This window comes from Micropterus salmoides, unplaced genomic scaffold, assembly GCF_014851395.1.
Source record: "Micropterus salmoides isolate LMB-PRFRI ecotype aquatic unplaced genomic scaffold, ASM1485139v1 Ms_hic_scaffold_9, whole genome shotgun sequence".
NCBI classification, from domain to species: domain Eukaryota; kingdom Metazoa; phylum Chordata; class Actinopteri; order Centrarchiformes; family Centrarchidae; genus Micropterus; species Micropterus salmoides.
The window spans coordinates 32,837,805-32,857,987 of record NW_024044681.1 but is presented as its reverse complement, the minus strand read 5'-3'; the positions used below and the strand labels follow the sequence as shown (position 1 = coordinate 32,857,987).

The 20,183-nt window shown below is 40.7% G+C and overlaps 2 protein-coding genes across 3 annotated transcripts; one reads left to right on the top strand and one right to left on the bottom strand.

Moving 5' to 3' along the window:
- The first annotated feature begins 4,534 nt into the window (after nt 1–4,534).
- Nucleotides 4,535–7,919, top strand: si:ch73-1a9.3 (non-histone chromosomal protein HMG-like). The gene is made up of 6 exons (XM_038708355.1): nt 4,535–4,730; nt 6,276–6,299; nt 6,466–6,495; nt 6,587–6,628; nt 6,724–6,831; nt 6,911–7,919. Exons 1-6 carry the CDS (start codon nt 4,713–4,715, stop codon nt 6,956–6,958), a joined length of 270 nt encoding a protein of 89 aa, XP_038564283.1. The 5' UTR covers nt 4,535–4,712; the 3' UTR covers nt 6,959–7,919.
- A 1,704-nt stretch (nt 7,920–9,623) lies between these two features.
- On the bottom strand, nt 9,624–18,117 carry LOC119895323 (glucose-6-phosphate exchanger SLC37A4-like). 2 transcript variants are annotated; one of them, XM_038708354.1, is made up of 10 exons: nt 17,970–18,117; nt 16,300–16,812; nt 15,590–15,822; nt 14,095–14,341; nt 11,592–11,744; nt 11,418–11,503; nt 11,223–11,336; nt 11,064–11,129; nt 10,833–10,971; nt 9,624–10,745 (listed from the first exon to the last, which is right to left on the bottom strand). In XM_038708354.1, exons 2-10 carry the CDS (start codon nt 16,445–16,447, stop codon nt 10,579–10,581), a joined length of 1,353 nt encoding a protein of 450 aa, XP_038564282.1. In that variant the 5' UTR covers nt 16,448–16,812; nt 17,970–18,117; the 3' UTR covers nt 9,624–10,578. The 2 variants fall into 2 exon arrangements, with proteins under 2 accessions (XP_038564282.1, XP_038564281.1); XM_038708353.1 differs by lacking the exon at nt 17,970–18,117 and adding an exon at nt 17,867–17,962 and having other exon boundaries at nt 10,579–10,745.
- Nucleotides 18,118–20,183: the final 2,066 nt, after the last annotated feature.

Here is a 20,183-nt window from a genome sequence, read left to right as displayed (position 1 = left end):
CAGTTCCCCCTCCTCCACTCTTCCTTTTTCCCTCCCTCCATCATGTATATACTGCATCTTTACAGAGACTCCTGCGGAGAGCTGCAAGACATTCATTTACAACGGGCTGATTTTCAAAGCCATTTGCACAAGACAGAACAGAGAAATGTAGAGTCAAACAACAGCTTTGCAAGTTGCTTTTCAGTTCAGTGGTGGAAGAACGTCCATAATCTAATTATTTGGACATGCTTTTGATGTTTTAGTTAGTTTACTCAGTAGATCACACATTTATTCATTTTGAATTTTGCCTGTCAAATAGAAAACAGATTACGCTGTAAAGCAGACTCCATGTTGTTCTGAACACAAAGTTGATCAATAGGTTGCAGAACTACTTATAAACCAGGTATAAGCTGCCCCACTATTTTTACCTACGTGCTGGGCTAACTCAGTTCATTGCAAGAGCGTCACTTTGTGTTTAAAAGTGGTGGGGACATAAGGGCTCAGATTAGGGGCGTGATGATACATTTGGGTCATGAGACGTGATTTTTAGCACTATTTAGATTAAACATTTGATGCTGAAATATATGTATGAGTGGTCTGGGAGTACAGAAGATTTTGAGCATTAAATCTGTAATTTCCTGCATTCTAGAGACATTTTCTGCTCTAATTTATGGTGGAAATGTCTTTTTTTAAAGAGGAAAAACTATACTGCATTGCATGTTTTCTTATTGTGCAAATCAACCTTTCTCAAAGCATTTTCATTTGTTAGTTAACATTTCTTGGGTCAAGCTGTTTTGAAGTATTTTTTTAAGAAATCCTTTCAAAAAGGGATGGGGACAAAATCAGCCATTTCAAAATGTGGTGGGAACATTTTCTTCTACTATTGTATCCTTATTTTACCATAGAACTTCTTTAAGAGCAACACATGTTGGAGAATAGTACAGTACAAAGTAATCAATTCTGGAAGAAGTAGTAGAAACACCATAATGTAAAATAATCCATTACAAGTAAAAGTCCTGCATATAACATAGGCCTATTCTTTCACAAGGCATTATATTTTACATACAATTTTAGCATATACTGTAGTAAAACGTATGATAAAATGCAGTGGAATGGAAGTATAAACAAGTATAAACAAGTGCCTAAGTGCTGTTCTCAGTTATTCCACCGCGGCATAAACAGTATTAGATGTTCATTCTCTGCTCATGAGCTGAATGGATAAGGCACTGAGAACACAAATAAAAAGAGATATTTCATGGCATCCATGGCATGATTTATATATGACTATAATGATTTCTGTATTTTAATACATGTATTTTAATATGGATGTTATGGTGTCTAGTGACTTGGACCTGTGCAGAAAAAGTTACAATTGTTGTTGTACTTGTACAAGGAATAATGAAGACATGTCTTTTCAATACATCAACTGGGAAATACTGTTTATAACAGTCATAAACCCTAAAATATTATACAGCGCACAGTATGCATGGGCCTGCTGGTTATTTCCGTATCACACACCACATATCTAATTACTAACCACATCTGTGCCATGAAAGGAAAGGTCATGTCATTTTGCAGTCAATGGGTTACATTTCATCCAAGATTACATACAAATGTGAACGACCACAGCTCTGTATTTCCCCTGAAGCTTTAAACGAGATGACATAGAAATCCTGTGTATGTCCACACTTAAGTGTAACTGAAGTACTCAATACAAAATCTAGACACAACCAGTGGGACTGGTTTGCCTTTACCAAGGCTTAAGCTTTGACTACAGAAGCTGGATCTTTTTCAAACAGTTAAATAAAGCTGGTTGTTTTGAGGGGCATCAAGAGATACAAGTACCTAATTTCTGTGTTACCCACACTCTCTTTTTTGTCAAGTAGGCCTGTGGGGTGAAGTAAACTCCTAATGTCATTACCCTAATAATACTGGAAAGCATCAGTATGTGAGTTTGATTGTTTATACCTCTCCGCTCACAGGGAGTATGCAGAAACCTTTATATAGACAAACTGGGTGACTCTACTGGGTATCAAATGGGGAATGGGCTGCTTGATTCTTCTGCAAATTTTGCTATGCACTTTTAGATGAATGTATTTTTACATTGCACCTTGTCTATTGTACCTCGAAGTCTGTGTCACTGTTTCATCTTTGTCTTTTGTTTTTCTCCTCACCGTAATGAGAATGTTGGTTTACTTATTATATGCTATACTGCCGTATGAGCTTAAACGTGTATGTTGTTGTTGCCACACGTTACCTTTTAAAAAAGATCCTTAACTCCCATTAATGTGTGTAAACATTACAGTGTTAATGTATGACTTCTCTGAACCTTCCAATGTAATTTGCCTATGGGTACCATACAAGAATCCCCAAAACTGTGCGCAATTAAAATTCTTGTAGCATTATCATTTTCATATCTCATTAAATGGAAAGTTTATCTCAGAGAATGGGTGTGTGTCTCTGACAGTAAATGAATCATGGAGACATTATCGAAAGTGCTGTAGCAACATGATATAGGCTTGTGTAAAGACAAATCACCAGAACTTCCAATATCCAAGCTGAAAATGTTCCTATTTTTTCTCTGTATCTTGTGAAACTTTGTATTGGATGGTTTCTTGGTGGCTAGCAACAAAGACTCAATGCCTGCAGAATTTGAACATCTGAAATTGAACCTGTATGTATATCTGACCATTTGTTAGCAGCGAAATGTCACAGACCGGTGTGACATGGGTTGGAAGGGCACTCCAAAGAAAAACAAATTTGGTGTGTTCTCAGACTGCAGTCGAATGCGGCCCTGCAGGAAATGCCAGTTCACCGTGAATCCGGTCTGTTTGTTTAATGCTGTTCACACCAGATAGAAGAGCTTGTACGTCCCAGTACAGGTACCACTCACGGATACCTTTAAACAAGAAGCAGGCCTAAGCATAAAAGTAAAATACCACTGAATGAAAAAAACACTGGTCAACATGACATTGTTGACTAGACTGTATGTGGCTCTGTATTGGGCTGAATAAGAATGTGAACAGAGAATAAAAAATGTCTTACTACACAATAACTACCTTACTTATAAACTAAATATTTCCTTATAAAAAAATAGTTCTAAAAAAAATCTCTTCATGTAGTCGACTTGGCAGGATACCTAGCCAGTTTGAATTAAGATGTGTGTTTCTGGCATTGGGGCTGTTTAAATTGAGTCTGCTTGAGCACATCTTACTTTTTTCCTCACCTGATTTGCAGTGGAAGTAGATAATGTAAATGTTGTATCATTTACTTTCTGAAGCTCAATGTTGAGAGCATGTTGCCTCCTTAATGGGATGTAGTTCCTGATTAAACAGGATGTTGGGCTGTCCAGAGGGAGGGATCATTTAAATATCCACTCAGTTAGGAGTACACGAAAGGTATTTTTATTTGATAATTTATTCATTGATATTTTTAAATGTGTTACATTTTATTATTTTTTTATGCCTAGTACTGTAAACTACAAATCAGCATCATCATAATCATGTCCCAGTATTTTCTCTATATGTATCGTTTCTGTGTACTTTTCTCATCTTAAAATGAACTCAATAATGTTGAAATATAACTCTGGGAAGGCACATTGTTCAAGTTTCATAAGAGGATGAAATAAAAAGCAAACTAAATGAGTCTTTGTCCTCACCTCCAGCAAACATTTGTGAGCTACACCCCACATAGAAGGGGGCAAAATAATATTAGTCTCTAACTGTGGCATATCTTCTTTTTGATCAGTGGGCCTACGCAAGATAAATTGTCAGGAATAAAATGAAAAACGTGTTAATTGACTGTCTCTCCAGGCAGTGCTGTTAAATTACTCGCACAATGCTCGGTGTTGTAGTTTTCCCGGGCCAGTGGAGAAATAAAAAGTAACACGGTCAGGGTAGTGTCTGCATCGTTCACTCGGGAGGATTGAATCAATGTCTCCGTGCTGAAATGGCTTCAACAAAAAGCTGGAGGGCCACCGCGTTTAACAGTAGAGACATGTTAGTACTGAACACTCACAATGGAGCAAGTGGACGGGGATAACACTCCGAGAAGATTGCACAACAGCACACACATGTTAGTAGCTGTACCCACACGTATCCTGTCGCCATTTTCCCAAGCTAAAATACAAAAGACCAGGCTTGGGGAGCACACACCCCTCTCTCAATCTCCTGCCAATACACATCCCACCTTTTACTTTTATCGCTCGTGTTAAAGGCGCAGAACGGGTTTGCTTTTAACTTATATCAGAGGCAATACTCGGGCATGTCGACATGGACATTTGGTGGTAAGCAAACGCATTTCTGACCGGGGTGAAAGGCAAATTTAATGACAATTTCGCCTTGTTATAGCAGATGGCTGTGCAGACAGACAAATAGCTCGCCATATTTGTTGACTGACGTGTGACGCACCCACACAGGTAAAAGCCCAGATTTGAAATGGTGTTGCTCGCCATTGTGTCGTCCAATCAACGGGCAGCGGGGGCGGGGTAAAGACCCGTCAATCATACAGGAACTATAACGGTTCGAGCAGAGAGGGAGGGGGGGAATCCAATCCGGTTTGAGCTAGTTTTTCTTCCAATGGAACATTAACGTCTCGCTGCGCTGTGTTACACTGTACTGGCACAGCTTTATCCTCAATATACCACTGTATTTTCTCCTGTATTGAGTTACATTTAGCTCTGTTTTCTTATTTTTTTTATATAAAAAAAAAAAAACACCCCACACAAACCAGCCATGCCTAAAAGGAGCAAAGTGAGTAGACCGACATCTTTCATGCATTCAGTAATACAGCATTTATAGCCCCCAACTGCAATTTGTAAAATGGGCTTGTTACAGCTTGCGGTCAGAGTTGTTTAATTGTTGAATGTCCGTTTTCTGTTCCGAGTGAATGTCAACAGTGTTGTGCCTTGCAGCTAAGAGTTTAGATGGTGTGTAACGTTAGCGTCTGTTTTGATTTTCTGAAGTCGCTGATTCTTGGTCTTGTCGCTCGTGCAGTGGTTATCTTTGTGCCAAATGGTTTTCCGTATGCCGGGTTTTCTCCGCAGGATGGTGACATGCACAGTTGAAATTGTGTATAAATGCATTTACTTGCAGTGTAGGACAAACCGGGCTTCTTTTCTCTGTCGATCGATTGTTTTTCTGCAGAGAAAGTTGGCGGCATATTGATTGTTTGCTATGGGGGTCGTCACGCTGGATACCAAAGTTTCTCTGAGAGGAACTGGGACCGACATCGAAAACGTATAATCTAGTTAACATGCTCTTCTATGGCAATGGGCTGTAATGTGACGGCTGTTTTGGTTTGGATAGGCAGAAAGTCTCGTTTATTGCTTTCGTGCGAAAGAAAAACACTTTGAATGTGTGTATTTTATGATAATATGATATCGACCCGCTTTCATTAAACTAGCATGCATGTGTGGGTTTTTGTTTATGCATGGCCGCCCTTATTTTCGCAGGTGAAAATGCATATCTTGGAAGGCGTCCGTCATGTTAGCTGGGTGTCTTTCAGTGTATTGTCGGCTCAGGCCAGCCGTAGGTTATGCAATGGCGAGCCTCCGTCAGCAAAGCGCTGCTCTTGTTGCTGGGGGTTCTAGTAGATTCTGCTACCAGATCGACAGAGTCGCTGAGCATCTCGGAGTGACTCTTTTCAAATTCATGGCGGGAACACTCACTATGCACTGCTCGGTTTTCTCCGTACACTGGCAGTCCCATTTATTACCAATGAATGGATGTGTCGTGAGGAGGCGGAGTCCGCCCCCTCCTCCGCCGGAGATTTACTGTAGGCAAATCACTATCAGGGGCTGGGAGAGCACGGCGATATGACGCTGTTTAAACTACATGAGGTCGTTATATTTCGCGGTTAAACTACGTGTTGTTTTCAAGCATATCAATGGACACTTTCTTCTTGTTCTATTATTCTTGCGCCATCAAATGTAGTTCCATAAGGATTTAATTTCGATATGTTACTAAGAAACATGTAATATTTCTAATTGATGCAGTGACTGTAAACATGCAGACTAATGAGAGTGTCTTGGCTTTTTCAATGCACAGATTTTTTTCCAGGTTATGAGGTCCATTGTGCAGGATTTTAGATAAAATCTCAGCCAATGGCAGTGCTTAGCCTCAACTAAATCATATATGGAGCTGGACGTGCAGCCATAGGCTGAAATTCTGTCTGGACACGCCCACTTCTGAGTTATATAACTAATACTTAAAGCCCATGTCCCACTACCCACCACCAATTAAACCAACCATAGGCACAGTAAAGATTTCCTTAACCGTTTTTTTTCCTCCCCACAGGCAGCTGCAGGAGGTGACTCAGCGGTAAGGAATAATCAGATATTATTTTTGTTTTGAGTTTTATTCATTTTAAAAACAATAATGTAACAGTTAGTCTGCCCTCCCACCAGGGGTCAGTAACACCCCATCATTGAGAGCAATTGGCTGATATGTTAAATGTAGTCACTCTATCTGTTTACTCTCTCTGCAGCCCAAGAGGAGATCTCTCAGGTTGAAAGACGTAAGTACCGACAAGCTCAGACTGTTGCAGAGAATATGCATGCTGTTTACTACATGCTCAGTGCTGACATGGATGTTTTTTGTTCCCACAGAGACCTGCACCTGCAAAGGCAGAGGCCAAACCTAAGCCAAAGGTGGGACCTTGTTTTGATCACGTCTGATTTGATTAGTTTAGCAGACTTTCAGCTGCCGATGGAGTGACTGATATGGTTGATATTTCTGTTTGCAGAAGGGAGCTGCTAAGCCTAAGAAAGCCAAGGAGGTGGAGAAGGCCAAGCCTGAGGAGAAAGCACCAGAGGCCCCTGCGGAGAATGGCGAAGCCAAAGCTGAGGAGGAGGTAAGGGTCATATATAAACAGGCCAAAAAAAGCTCATCTCTTTTGCGGTGAAAAAATGAGACTCTATTTTGTCTTCCAGGCACCGGCTACAGATGCAGCTGATCAAAAAGATGAGGCAGCAGAATAACATCTCTCACACGACGTCTTTTACCAGTGCTCCCTGTACCTCTTTTCTTGTACAATTCAGGGGAATATTTTTATCAACTATTTTCTAAATACAGGTTTTTTAGTAGTTTGATTGTAGAGAACACTTTTTTTTATTGAAAGAAAAAAAGTCAATTTGGAGACGGGAATTTCATCACATCCCACAATTTTGCATCGGCATAAAAATTGCGGTCCTTGTTGTTACTGTCGGTGGATTTTATTTCAGTTTTAAATGTGAAGAAGGGGAGGGTGAAGGACAGGTTACCGTGTCAACACGCAAGCACAGTGTTCACAGGAGCTGGGGCAACAACCAGAGGAGCTTGCCTGCGTGGATTACATTCCATATGCTTTATAAGGGACTGTATGTAATCTGTGCTGGGGTGGGGATGGACAAAGTCACAGGGCAACTCATTGTTTTATTGTTTATAATGAACAGTGTTTTAGAATGTTTGTAAGCTTTATTCCTATATGTTAACTCTTGTACTCATGCAGTTTTCTTAACAAATCTGATCAATAAAGCTAAAATCCCTACTACTGGAGCTCTCCCTATCAGAACTGTGCATCGCGTGTGTTGGTTGTGTCTCTGTACTGTGATAGCATCGCAATAAATTTGTATAGCTGCTGTGAAAAAGGTTTTGAATCTTTCTATATGCAGTGTGTAATGGTACATTGTAAGGATGGTAAAATGGAATTTGTTTTCTTAGCCAAGCTAATGAGGTGTGTAACCATAAAAAAAAATACTGTTGAGATTGGCTTCTTAAAGGCCAACAGACAAACTGTACATTTATTTCAGATGTCAAATGCATACCAGCAGTAGCAATATTCATGTGAGTTTTAGGTATCTGTATCAAGTACAAGTGTGCAGTTTCCTTTTATTTGTTTATAGATGTACCTGTGTAATGATTGTTATCAACAAACCAATAAAACTCAGTTGGTAGTTGTTATGCTGTTTCATTCTGAGAAGTTGTTTAATAATGAAGGTTGCTGACGTAAGACAGGAAACATTAACTGGTAACTAAAAGAAAAAAACTTGAAAGGTTTCTGTCGTTCTATTCAATTTCACTTATATACTGCCTAATAATAACTTATCTCAGAGCACTTGTTACTTTTTTTATAGAGCCAGTCTAGACCATAGTCTATAATAGTACTTACAGAGACCCAACAATTCCCACCATGAGTAAGCAGTAGGTGCCACTGGCAAAGAAAAACTCCCTATGAACAAATAGAAACCTCAAACATAACCTACTAATAAGACTTTGTAAAAAGAAACTAGACGCTGCAGAAAGCATGTTAAGATACACTGTATGATTCAGCATGGATAGCGATGTGGTATTATATATACAAGTGGTAAGTTACTGAATGATCACATATTTTCAGTTTGCAAGTAGAGAAAAATGAAAGCCATTCTAGTAAAGGGGCCTAAAATACAACATACTAGAGGATGCCAGTAATTCACCGGCAAATATAAGCCATAGCTTTATTTAAAATGTTGTATTTTGATCCAGCTATAGAAGAAAACGTGTCTCGCAGGTGAAGAGGGCAAGTTCAAAGACGATTAAGATTCAGTCGACTGAAGGGGGTGGCACTTATTAGAGATGTAAAACAATTAAAAGCATAATAGTCAAAGTATGATTTTGAAGAAACGCAAACTCCTGTATACTTCAATTATTTCCTGTCGCCTTTAAAGCCAGTCTAAAAGAATGGTTTCACAAGCTCTGTCCCAAACAAAAACAGATGGAATAGTTTCAGCACCATGGACAGCTTCTCACTGGACCGTGGCTTTACCAGCTGTTGCTTTTCCTGCATCGCTTGTTACTTTCTTTCACATCATGATGCATTTACAACAGTTTTAAGAAAATTACATTCAGCATCCGTGTTAGTAAACACACCGGTAACGGTGTGCCTTTACTGTGGATGCGTTACGGCCCTTTACGCATGTTTGACGCAAGGGCGGCAGCGCGTTCTCTTCCGGTTCTCATTGGATTGGTCTGCAGAGAACGATAAGTAAAGAAGGTAGATTCACTTTACCTTTCATAACGAAGCTGCCACATCCTGGTTTCCTGTGTTAACACAGTACACCAATGCCACATCTTTAATTGGTGCGCATGTTTGGCCGTGTAACCAATAACTAACTCGCTTGCATTGTTAAAATGCCAACGGCCTGTAACTACGCGGATGTAATGAATGTGTGACCGTGAATTTGTTTACCTATAGCCCTTATGGGAAAATAAAACCCACCAGTGAAACGCACATCTTCCGATAACGTGAATATAGCTTATGAATTTATGAATTATTTCCCCTCTCCTACCTATGAAATGCTCATAATTTTAGAAAACAAAATAAAGAGAAAGAAAATTGTTTTTGACAATGACAATACACCATTTCCAGCCAATGAGCCCGACAGTTGCAATAGGTAAAGAATAGGTTCACATTTTTTAAAGCCTGTCTTAAAAGAGTACTCATGTACACCGGAACAGTTTTTGGTTAATGTAATTGTTCTTCTTGTCCACACTATGAGGAGATTCTCCTTCCAGCTTTCACAAGGTGAATGGATCTTTAGTGCATTTTCACAATTGGCTGAAGCAAGAGACAAACTCTCAAAGTATGCTTAAGGCTAAACTGAATTACTGCCAGTTCACTGATAAATATAAGAAAAAAGTAAACTTGACATTTATTAGATGTCTTTACCCCTTCCAAGGCCATTTTACAATTCCAGTTAGATAGAGATATGCCAACATGGCACCCTGTGTAGAACCATTATTGCTGGAGTTCTCACAGATTTTATAGAGGAGAAAGTTTACAGTATATAATCCAGTTTTGAAACATAGGTACATAACTAGCAAAGGTAAAACACCTGTAGCAAAGGCTTGATGTTAAACAATCCTTAAAAACATGTCAGATCACAAAAGCTGACATGGCTTAAGACGTCTTCTGTATCAAGTGCTGTAGAACTATGTACAAAAATAACATGATCTCCAATGCTTAAATTCCATTTTCACAAATACTCGAGGTATTGGTAAGATGACCATGATGCATGCTACCACATTTGTGCAAATACCTAGACAAATAATAGTCCAGAAAATACAGGCCCATCAGTACACATTCTTAAATATAGCAACCTCCAATGAAGGCAAGGTATGAAATGAGCAGCATACATCCACTTTCTTTCTACAAAATCCACTTAAACCTTGACATATTTTCATATCCATGTCCTTTTTAGCACAGGTTGTTGTTAAATGTCTCTACATGAAAACTGCCTCTATGGAAGTGGAAGCATTCAACTATTTGCTTGTGATGAACAATTATCATCTACTCTACCTTTGTGCTGGTGAATATGAGGACAAATCTAAGTATGTGTGACAAAAGTACCTGATTATTTATCTAAAGTGGTTTAATGACTCACACCCACCCTGAACAATGACTTCAACCCAATTCACCAGGAAAAAAATGTCCAAGATGTGTCTGCGTTTGACTGGTTTTGTTTGGTCAAATCAGAGTTGTATTAATGTGCAGTTTTCTGTATCCAGAGCCGTCAATACTGCAAGAAAACCGTATGTCTAGTCACATAACAGAACATAGACAGTTGGCTTTGAGGAAAATACATTAGTCCATTTTCTCTGCGATCCGCCCCATTTTGGTGCGCATGTTGCGTACAAGGAAGAACCCAACGGTGGCGAGGGCCATTATCACCTCGGCTATCCAGAAAGCCATGTCCCAGCTGTGTTGTTTGGCAACAGTGCTGAAGGGAAGCCCCGCCATAAAAGCCCCCACTGTAACAAAAGAAAGCTTGTTTAGTCATATGAACGTGTCACTCCTGGAATGCTACAGTAAGTGACGCGGATGTGTTTGCAGCTTACCGTTAGCCATCAGAGCTACGACAGCATGAGAGGTTCCACAAAAATTTGAAGGAGCACTTTCACTGGCTATCACCCCAAACAAGGCAATTGGTCCGTAAGAAGAAAATCCAAACACAACGCCGAGGACGAGGATCCAGATCTGTGTATGACAATAAGAAAATACAGTGTTTTTGAAAGACTCAGTTCAGCGTATCTTTATCCCAATGAACCCTGTCACATTTTGGACCATACCTCTTTTTCTGACACACCAATGAGGACAGAGACAGGATGAAGGACTTGGACCCAAAGAGGAGCCTCCTGAGCAAAGACAATAAGCTCTTGTGACATTTGCAATACTGGCAACATGTATACTTCAAGCATTTTACACAGGTATGACAGAAATTCAATTACCTCTGGGATTTCAGGTGTGATGGTGACTCTGAAGAGGTACATGGAGACATACATACCACCCATCATGAGAATGAGAAGGCCGTGCCGAGGGTTGCCGTGGGTGCCCAAGCCTTGCTGGTGGACGTCAAAGAGGAGGTTGAACACTACTCAGTAGTAATCCTGGTGATTTATAATGGATCCCTGTTCGTTACTCACCCGAGCCACAGCCCTGTCAGTAAGAAAGCCTGATGCAAGGCTGCCCGCAAAACCTCCCACCTCCAAGGCGCTCATGTAGGTACTGCCTGTGAGCAACGCAGCTGATGTCAGCAACCCTAACCATTCACACTGAGTGAAGATCAGTGAGACGCAATAGACAATCAAAGCGCATACCCATGAGAGCAGTCTGGCCTTTCTCCTGCATGAGGAAGAGCTGTCCCCAGTCAGTGGCAGCCGTCTTCACCCCAAACACCACCAAGTAGCCCAGAGACAGCACCCACAGGAAAGGAGAGAGGAGGAACTCCCTCAGGGTGCTCTCACTGTTGCCTGGTGAGTACAAGTACAGACAGGGAGATACGTTCACACGCTTTATATATATATATATACACACACACACACATGTATACAACACGGTAAACAGGAAGTGCACTAGTATCTCGAACTCATTCTATATCTAACCATAATTTTTTCGATTAGTCAATATATTCCAAATAATTGTTACAATTAATTTATTAAATATAAATATCAAAAACTTGTCTCATTAATAATTTTAGATTTTATTCAATCATCCTGAAAAAGAGACAAGATATAAAGCTTATCAGAATAATAACAGTGGCACAATTGGCTCTAATTTCCACGTCACTGCTGTATGATATATTAATAACAATAATAATTGATAATAATCTGCCATCAAAAAGGACAGGGACAGACTACAACGGACAGTCAGGACTGCAGAAAAGATCATCGGTGTCAACCTGCCCTCCATTCAGGACTTTTTACATTTCCAGAGTCAGGAAACATCACTGCAGATCCATCTCACCCCGGATACAATCTGTTCCAGCTCCTCCCCTCTGGTAGGTGCTACAGAGCACTGTACGCCAAAACCAACAGACACAGAAACACTTTCTTCCCACAAGCCATCACTCGGATGAACAGCTGACTCTGACTCACGGTGTCAGGAACAATTCCTGTGCAATAACCCAGTAACTCTGTCTCTAATCAGCCACCTGTTTACTGACTATCACTTATTATTTATTCACCATTCTCTATTTCAGAGCTGTTCATATTGTCATTTTGTAAATACTGTATATCAAATCCACCTACCTCAAGTACATAACACTTGCACATAATACTTATTTATTGCAGCATCCTTTGTACTGTGCTCCATCACACAGTGTTCATCTATGCTTGTATGTGTATGTGCACCTGTATATCACATCCACCTGAGACATGTACATATTAATAACTATAGTAATAATAATTTACTCCTGCATCCTTTGCACTCTGCTCATAGCACTATTGTCTCAATCTGTCTGTTTTGTTTATAGTGTGTATATATATATGTGTCCTCTATGCAGTAAGATAATTACTGGCAAATGTATTTATGCATCAGTGTGGGGCAAGGAAAATAACTAACGATACACACACAGTAACACGCAGACTCTAACAACAATCACAGATTGTAACAAGTCTGTAATGTTAGTTTAAGCCATTTTCTCACTCATACCTAAATAAATGGAAAATCTAAAACGGGCCCAGCGATGACACAGGTTGTAAAGTTACATTACCATCACAGCAGCTTTGTGATTTAACCAACAAACTAAAAGGTTCTGAACAGAAACAATATGTATTCCACACTAGTTTAAGGTGATAATGGCTCAGTCCCAACACCCACGCTTGTGGTCTTGCATTTGCAAGTGTGTCCCATGTTGGAAAAATTCCAACATATGGTACACGTACGGACACGTCTCCCACACAGCTTTGGAGTGGTATTCAGAGCAAGTGTGTCCCAAAAGTCACCACGGTCTGTAGCACATCACCAGTCCAGTTCTTGGACAAAGAAGTCAAAGTTCCTGACATGCTAGATTCCGCCACAATATTATTATTCATGTACCAACACATTAGGGCTGCAAATAAAAAAAATAAAAAAACATAATTCATCTGCAGTTTTTGTCTATGAATCAACTTGTCAAATAAAATATCAAAAAATAGAAAATAAATGGCCATCATCATTTCCCACAGCTGAAAGTAACATTTGAATTGCTTACTTTGTCTGACCACCAATCCAAAACCCAGTTTCATTATCATATAAGCGCAGGGAAAGTAGCAAATACTCACATTTAGGAAGCTGAGAAACCAGAGAATGTGGACTCAAATGATTAATAGAATAAAAAAGTTCCTTTATTTTCTTTCTTAATCAACTTACTGATTAATCAACTAATTATTTCAGCTCTAATTAAATAACATTTCCCTTTATCAATAGTTTTGAATGTTATGTATCTTTTACATTAGGCTACTCAATGTGTTTGTGTCTGTCATTGTCTGTAACTGTAACACAGTATGGTCAAACCTACCGTACTGTTCAGCCATACATTTGTACTTGCGTGAGCAATAGAATGTCCTCATTAATCAGGTGTGTCCCAGTAAACTCTGATAAACCTGCACCTGGGTACTGTGGCAGTTTTGAGAAGATGGTGATACAAGTTGACTACTTGCAAAGAGACACACTGTTAGGATCAGAGGGGCTGTGGCTCAGGAGGTAGAGCCAGTACTGCCAGTGTATGAATGTGTGTGCATGGTGAATGTGATGTAGTGTAAAAGGAGCTAACATGGCACCATGTGACTGACATGCTTCAAGGTAACCATCTCCAGCTACACAGGAAGCCTCTTTACCTACCTCCCTTAGCTCCCGTCTTGGCTGCTGCATTGATGCTGGGCAGGCCCACATCCTTTGGCTCATTCTTTACAAACACCAGACAAACAAATGAGAAGGAAGCACAGAAAATGCCCGACATGGTCAGGATAGTCCTCCAGTCGTAGTATTGCAGGAGCACTGTGACCACGATTGGACCCAGACTCCCGGCCAGGTTCATACTGCAGGACAGCACGGACCACCATGTTCCAAACTGAGAGGGCTCAAACCACTGATGGAAAAGAGACACAGGAGGAAATAAAGCAGAGAGTGGTCAACATTTCCAAAATCCTACAATGCAGGCAGAGTCAAAGAGTGCAGAATGACCTTCATGTGGATGTTTACAACTATCATATACTGTACATATTGCTGCTTTCTTCCCATGAGGAAAGTGGATTCCTGAAGCAAGTCACATTTATGGTCAAAAACATGCTGATTCATTTCATTTAATTATCTTTAAGAGGAGGTTGAGGCAATGACAACGAATCAGCAGAAACATTACATACCAACAGCAATTAATATTATGACAGTTTGACGTAATAAGAGACATTTACAGCACAACACAGTTCAGATTCTTCTCTTTCTTTACTGCTTCCTGAGGAATGGTGTCACAAGCACACGCCCTTATGATGTCATACAGCTGAAGGCGGCTCACACACATTCCTCACACAGCACCACCCAGCAGAGCAACGGAGAAATCAAACTTGATAATCCACTAGGTAAACACTTATGGCAGCCCACAGGCTGAATTAACACACTGTTGATCCACAGTGTGTGGATGTTGACTCAGCTGTGAAACAGGAGCTGCACAGCTCTTGCAAACTGGTGCAGACATGGAGCTGTTAAAGATGTTTCCTCTCACCGGAGGAGGAAAACGCCTTTGGTCAAAGTAGTTTTTCCTTTTGGAAAGATGTACCGAGGATCTTCTATTAATACATTCTCCTGTAATCTGATCCCTTAAAGCACAGTGAACACATGCCAAATCCTATTTATTCCTCACCTTTGAACTACTACTTTTAAGGCAGCTACTCACGAGCCTCCAGTTGTCTGAGTATAGAACAGCGGAATGTGTTTTCCTCAAAGAGTATATAGTTTCAAAGTCCTGCCTATAATGCATACCATTCACCAGACCTTAATGAACAAAAGCTATATGAGAATGAGGCCTCGCAGATTATTAGGTAATCCTGTAATTTTTCAAACTCCTACCACTGCCAGTGTGTTCACTTTGGAGTTGGTACATCTGGCCCAAATGTCAACAGGATTGGTGCACTCTCTCTCTTGTGTGAAAACACAGAACACACATCGGTGCAGTAGGTGGCTCCCACTCCAGGGTCAGACCATTTCACTAGCTGCCCAGAATAATCACAGGCATCATGGATAGCCTGCGTGCTGTGAGTGGGACTTCCCTTGGCTCTCAGCATCACAATTACGCTGAATAAGGGATCTGTGCTGCACGAGGTGGCAGTCAGGATGCTATTACCTTGCGCAGCACCTTGCCACATGGGGGCCAGCCACAGCCTTGTCCCAGGCCGTTGATGAACCAGAGCAGTGAGAACATGGACACAGTAGAGGACCAGGAGAAGGCAACGTTGATGCCACCCACCACGAAGAGGCCGATGGCGAAAAGCCAGCGAGCGCTGATCTGATCCGACAGCACGCCGCTGATGAACTTACTGATGGCATAGGCCATGGTCTGGCTGCTGGTGATCAGGCCTGCAAAGACACCATGAAAGTTACTGATAAATCAAAGTACAGTCAGAGACACTGTAACAGGAGACATGAGCTGTAGCTTTGTACTCATGAACTACTGAGAATCAAGTCATTTTACTGCCATTAACATAAAATCTTTGTCGAAATTCTTGCCCTCTACTAGAGCCAAGGTTACGCTCAGTAGTATTATGCAGACAGACAGAGGAGGTGTAAGTTCCCTCTTCATATCGGCCACACTATCAGAGATCAGATCACTATCAGCGCTTAAAAGCATAACACAATATTGGGTGATTATGCTTGAATAGACTGGAAGGTGTTTCACCTCTGTCCAGTAGTTTTCAATTTGCTTATTTGGCGAGCTAAACAAGCCAGATTTAGACATTACTGCACAAGGCTTTTGTTAATAAAGACAGAATCAGCAATTAAGTAAATCTTGTTTAAATCAGACAAAATATGGTCTCTATTAACGGCATGTCTCACCCAAGTCATCTTTGTCCAGTTTAATCTCCTCCATCACAGAGGGCATGACAAAGGAGAAGGTCTTCCTGTTAAAGAAGTACAGCGCGTAGCCGATGAACATGCAGAAGAAGATGGCTACACGATAGTAGCCGTAACCTGTGGCCCCCATGATTGCAGACGATTGGACAAAAACAAAAGACACACAACTTCAAGGATGATGAAGGAAAACAATAATTATTTCTTTCTTCAGGGTAGTCTTCTATTCGGGTCCTCCGGCATCTAGATTATAGCCAATCAAGCTGAGAGCTGTGCTGTTATCAGCGGACGTTGTTGGACTTCTCTTAGTAAAAAGTCAACGACATCAACTACTTGTTTGCACTGGGACAATTGAGATATGAAACAAGAGTTTGCTGGGCAGCGCTGATGAAATATTTTCCATGAGGAGAAACACTCTTCTTCAGGCTGGTAGATCTGTCTATCTGCGAGGCTGCTGCTTGTAGAAGCCAGGACAGAGGAAGGAAGCCTTACACCGGCCTGAAATGAAAACAACAAATATGATTCAAGACAGAAGCAATTACGACAGTCATGACGATTCCAGCACTGCAGATATTTTGCACTTGATGATATGGGCACTAAGTTTTAATTGGTTAAATGAGCCGATAAATTATCATTTAACATTGTATTTTTTTTTTTTGGATTGTATTGACCTTGTTCTTTTATTGTATGGGTGTTATTGTTTTTACTTGTATGTTATGCTTCGCGTGAGCTATGTATTTAGTGTCTTATTTATTTTTCTGTACAGCACTTTGTGTCCACTTTGGATGTTTAAAGAGCTCTATAAATACATTTTGACTGATTGATCCTTTATAGAGACTTGCAATCAAAGAATCCTTTTCTAAGGATGGACTGCTGTATGTAATGTGACTGTAAACGTTCTTCTCATAGCAATATAGTGTCTGGAGTTTCAGAAGCAGAATAGCCTTCATTGTCAAAAAAAAAAAAAAAACATACAACGAAATTTGGAGAGCTACTCCTGTGAGGAGCCAAAACACACATTCATTCATTCATTCATCCGTTCATTCATGTCCATAATGAGCCAGTGGCCACCTTATTTCCAGCATCTCATACATCGCGGGTTCAAGTGCAAGTTCAGGATAAAATGACATTCTGGATCTACTAGCCTGTCATATGTCAAAGTTGTTCCTTTAACTGGCTTGGGTGTCTGGTTTAGAGGTCTCCGGTCAGCAACCCTGGAACTATCAGGTGTCGCACAGAGGGAACTGTAGCCTTTTTTGGACATATAAAAGTTAAAATTAAGGACGAGGACCTTACATGACCGATAAGTATCCCTTCCAGTCAAACGCCAGCAGTATGTTTGCTCTGTGTTCGTGTTATGAGCTCCACAAGCATTTCAACTGACGGAGACCTGTGACAGACAGTGTTTACAACAACATTACAGATGACAGTGGACTGATAAAAGTCACCAAACAGGACCATTCTTGCTAACGCTGGTACAAAGTACCCTCAGCTACTCGCGGCGAACTCCTGCGTGGAGCGGCCCGCGTATAGGACTGTCCCTCAGGCCTACCTTCTACATAAAGCAAGACATGTTGACGCTCGGTGACGTCTGATTCAGCCGTTTACCGCCTCGGTACCACACTGAATGAGGAAATGCCTGTAAAGCTGGTTACCTTGCATTCGCGTCCCTCTTCCTGATCCCATCCACGCGAAAGGACGGCGCGCGTTCATGATTCTGCAGCTCTTGGGCGCGTCACCGTGACACACTGAGCCATGCTCGGGCACCGTGGCAGAAAACTCATAATACACGGCCGCTGCAGCAGGCTATGGTTTCAAATGTTGCACCGTATGTGAATACATGTAGCACGTAGTAGGCCAAATGCCTGCTGCTACTCCGACTGCGGTCAATTCTCATGCCACCAGATTCCATTTAAAATATGTTACTTTAAATGTGTGATTCTAAACGAGGGAAACGGGGGATTCTTCATGATCTGGAATAGTTTAGGAATCAGTTGGACCCGCAGATTAATCAGATTAATCCGGCATGGTCGACGATTTATTATTTGAATAATATCTCAGCACTGCTCACTGCTGCCCTCCTCCGTCGGTATGGGGATGACCGGAGGAAGTTGAAAATGACCGTTGTTGATGGCAGTCTACAAGGTCTGCTGTTTCACGTCTGTGGGGTTGCCCACTTTAATAATATAACAATAATTATAATCTTAATTTGTAGAGCACTTTTCAAAAACAAGTTACAAAGTGCTTTAACAAGTGTAAAGACAATAATACAGAAACAATACAAGATAAAAGCAAGAAAACACTGAAAAGACTAAAATACACGTTTAAGATAAATATAAAATTGGTAAAATAGAATAAAATAAAAGGGATAAAATAAAGTCAAATAAGATCGGGAAAGGCTCTCCTATAAAAGTATGTTTTAAGAAGGGACTTAAAAGAGTTCACTGACTCAGCCGACCTGATTTCCTCGGGCAGGCTGTTCCAGAGCCTCGGGGCCCTGACAGCAAACGCTCTGTCCCCTTTAGTTTTCAGTCGAGACTCTGGAACAGACAACAGACCTCTGCCCGAGGATCTCAAGGTACGTGCTGGTGCGTATGGGACTAAAAGGTCAGAAATATAACAAGGCGAGAGGCCATGAAGAGCTTTAAAAGTGATCAATAGAATTTTAATTCAATTCTAAAACACACTGGGAGCCAGTGTAATGAAGCTAAAATAGGAGTAATGTGGTCATATTTCTTTGTTCTGGTTAAAAGCCTGGCAGCTGAGTTCTGGACAGTCTGGAGTCGATCAGTAGATTTTTGGGTTAAACAGGTGAAAAGGCTGTTGCAATAATCCAGGCGTGATGAGATGAAGGCATGTAAAATGGTCTCGGTGTCTTTAAAAGTTAACATAAATCGAATTTTTGCTATATTTCTAAGTTGATAAAAACATGATTGAACAAGCTTTGTGATGTTTACTCGACATGGCTGTGGCAGTTGAAGATTGAGAACAGTTACCTTAGGCCTGTGGTCACACCTGAATAAAATGCTAATAACCAGCCAAATACTCATGCAACCTCGAAAAATTAAAAATATTCCTTTCCTGAACAAAGTTTTGAGGAGGATCTGATTTGGCAACATAGTGAAATACTAGCCTTACATAAAGATTGTGTTGTGAGTGTTGTTAAACCAGATTAGTTTCTCCCTTTCTTTCCCCTGTTTTTTTGCTCATTTAAAGTGACTGTCAATCTATCACTCAAATCACGTGCTGTTCAAACCTATGGGATTTGGAATTTAGAAGACATCCTTATTAGACCCCAGGAAACAAGATCAGAGGTCAAAATGTCTGGCTGTTCTGACACACCCCTGCTGTTCCGATAGTCTGCAAATAATGCGCATACAGTATGAATATTAATGCACTAAAATGGGGGAAATAGTTGCAGCAAATGTGGTAGTTTGTTTAGTAGTCAAATCAGCAATAGGCTACAGCTCGTGCAGGCCAGGCAGACAGTGCAGCCAAGGTTGTTAGATTCACTTTGGAACAGTGCTTTGTGTAGAGTTTGACAAACAAAGCTGATATTTCTTACCAAAGGTATTTCAGTGTCCTCTGTCTTCTAGAAATGTAACCTGCTGACGATTGCATCAGAATGCTGATTAAATCATTGTTTGTTTCCTCTTTGTAATGTGAAGAAAACTGACACTTCTTTATTTAGTGCCAGAAGGATTCTTTTGTTTAACTGTTTCATAGACATCTAAGATTGGGTGTCGACCATTTTGGAGACAACCCCTGTTGTTCTGCATGATTAGTTTAGGGAAAAGATTGTTTGTTCCTGTAGATCGAAGGGGGTTTCACGTCTGGGATCGGCGCTCTTTTGTTTGACCAAAAGTAAA

Excerpts from the sequence above, each read along its gene's own strand:
- si:ch73-1a9.3 (XM_038708355.1), top strand. Across the intron at positions 6,496-6,586 it reads GATCTCTCAGGTTGAAAGAC|AGACCTGCACCTGCAAAGGC; the intron begins GTAAGTACCGAC and ends TTGTTCCCACAG. Across the intron at positions 6,832-6,910 it reads AAGCCAAAGCTGAGGAGGAG|GCACCGGCTACAGATGCAGC; the intron begins GTAAGGGTCATA and ends TTTGTCTTCCAG.
- LOC119895323 (XM_038708354.1), bottom strand. The coding sequence starts at position 16,447 with ATGGGGGCCACAGGTTACGGCTACTATCGTGTAGCCATCTTCTTCTGC. Across the intron at positions 11,504-11,591 it reads AGGCCAGACTGCTCTCATGG|GCAGTACCTACATGAGCGCC; the intron begins GTATGCGCTTTG and ends CGTTGCTCACAG. Across the intron at positions 10,746-10,832 it reads CGTAGCTCTGATGGCTAACG|TGGGGGCTTTTATGGCGGGG; the intron begins GTAAGCTGCAAA and ends CTTTTGTTACAG.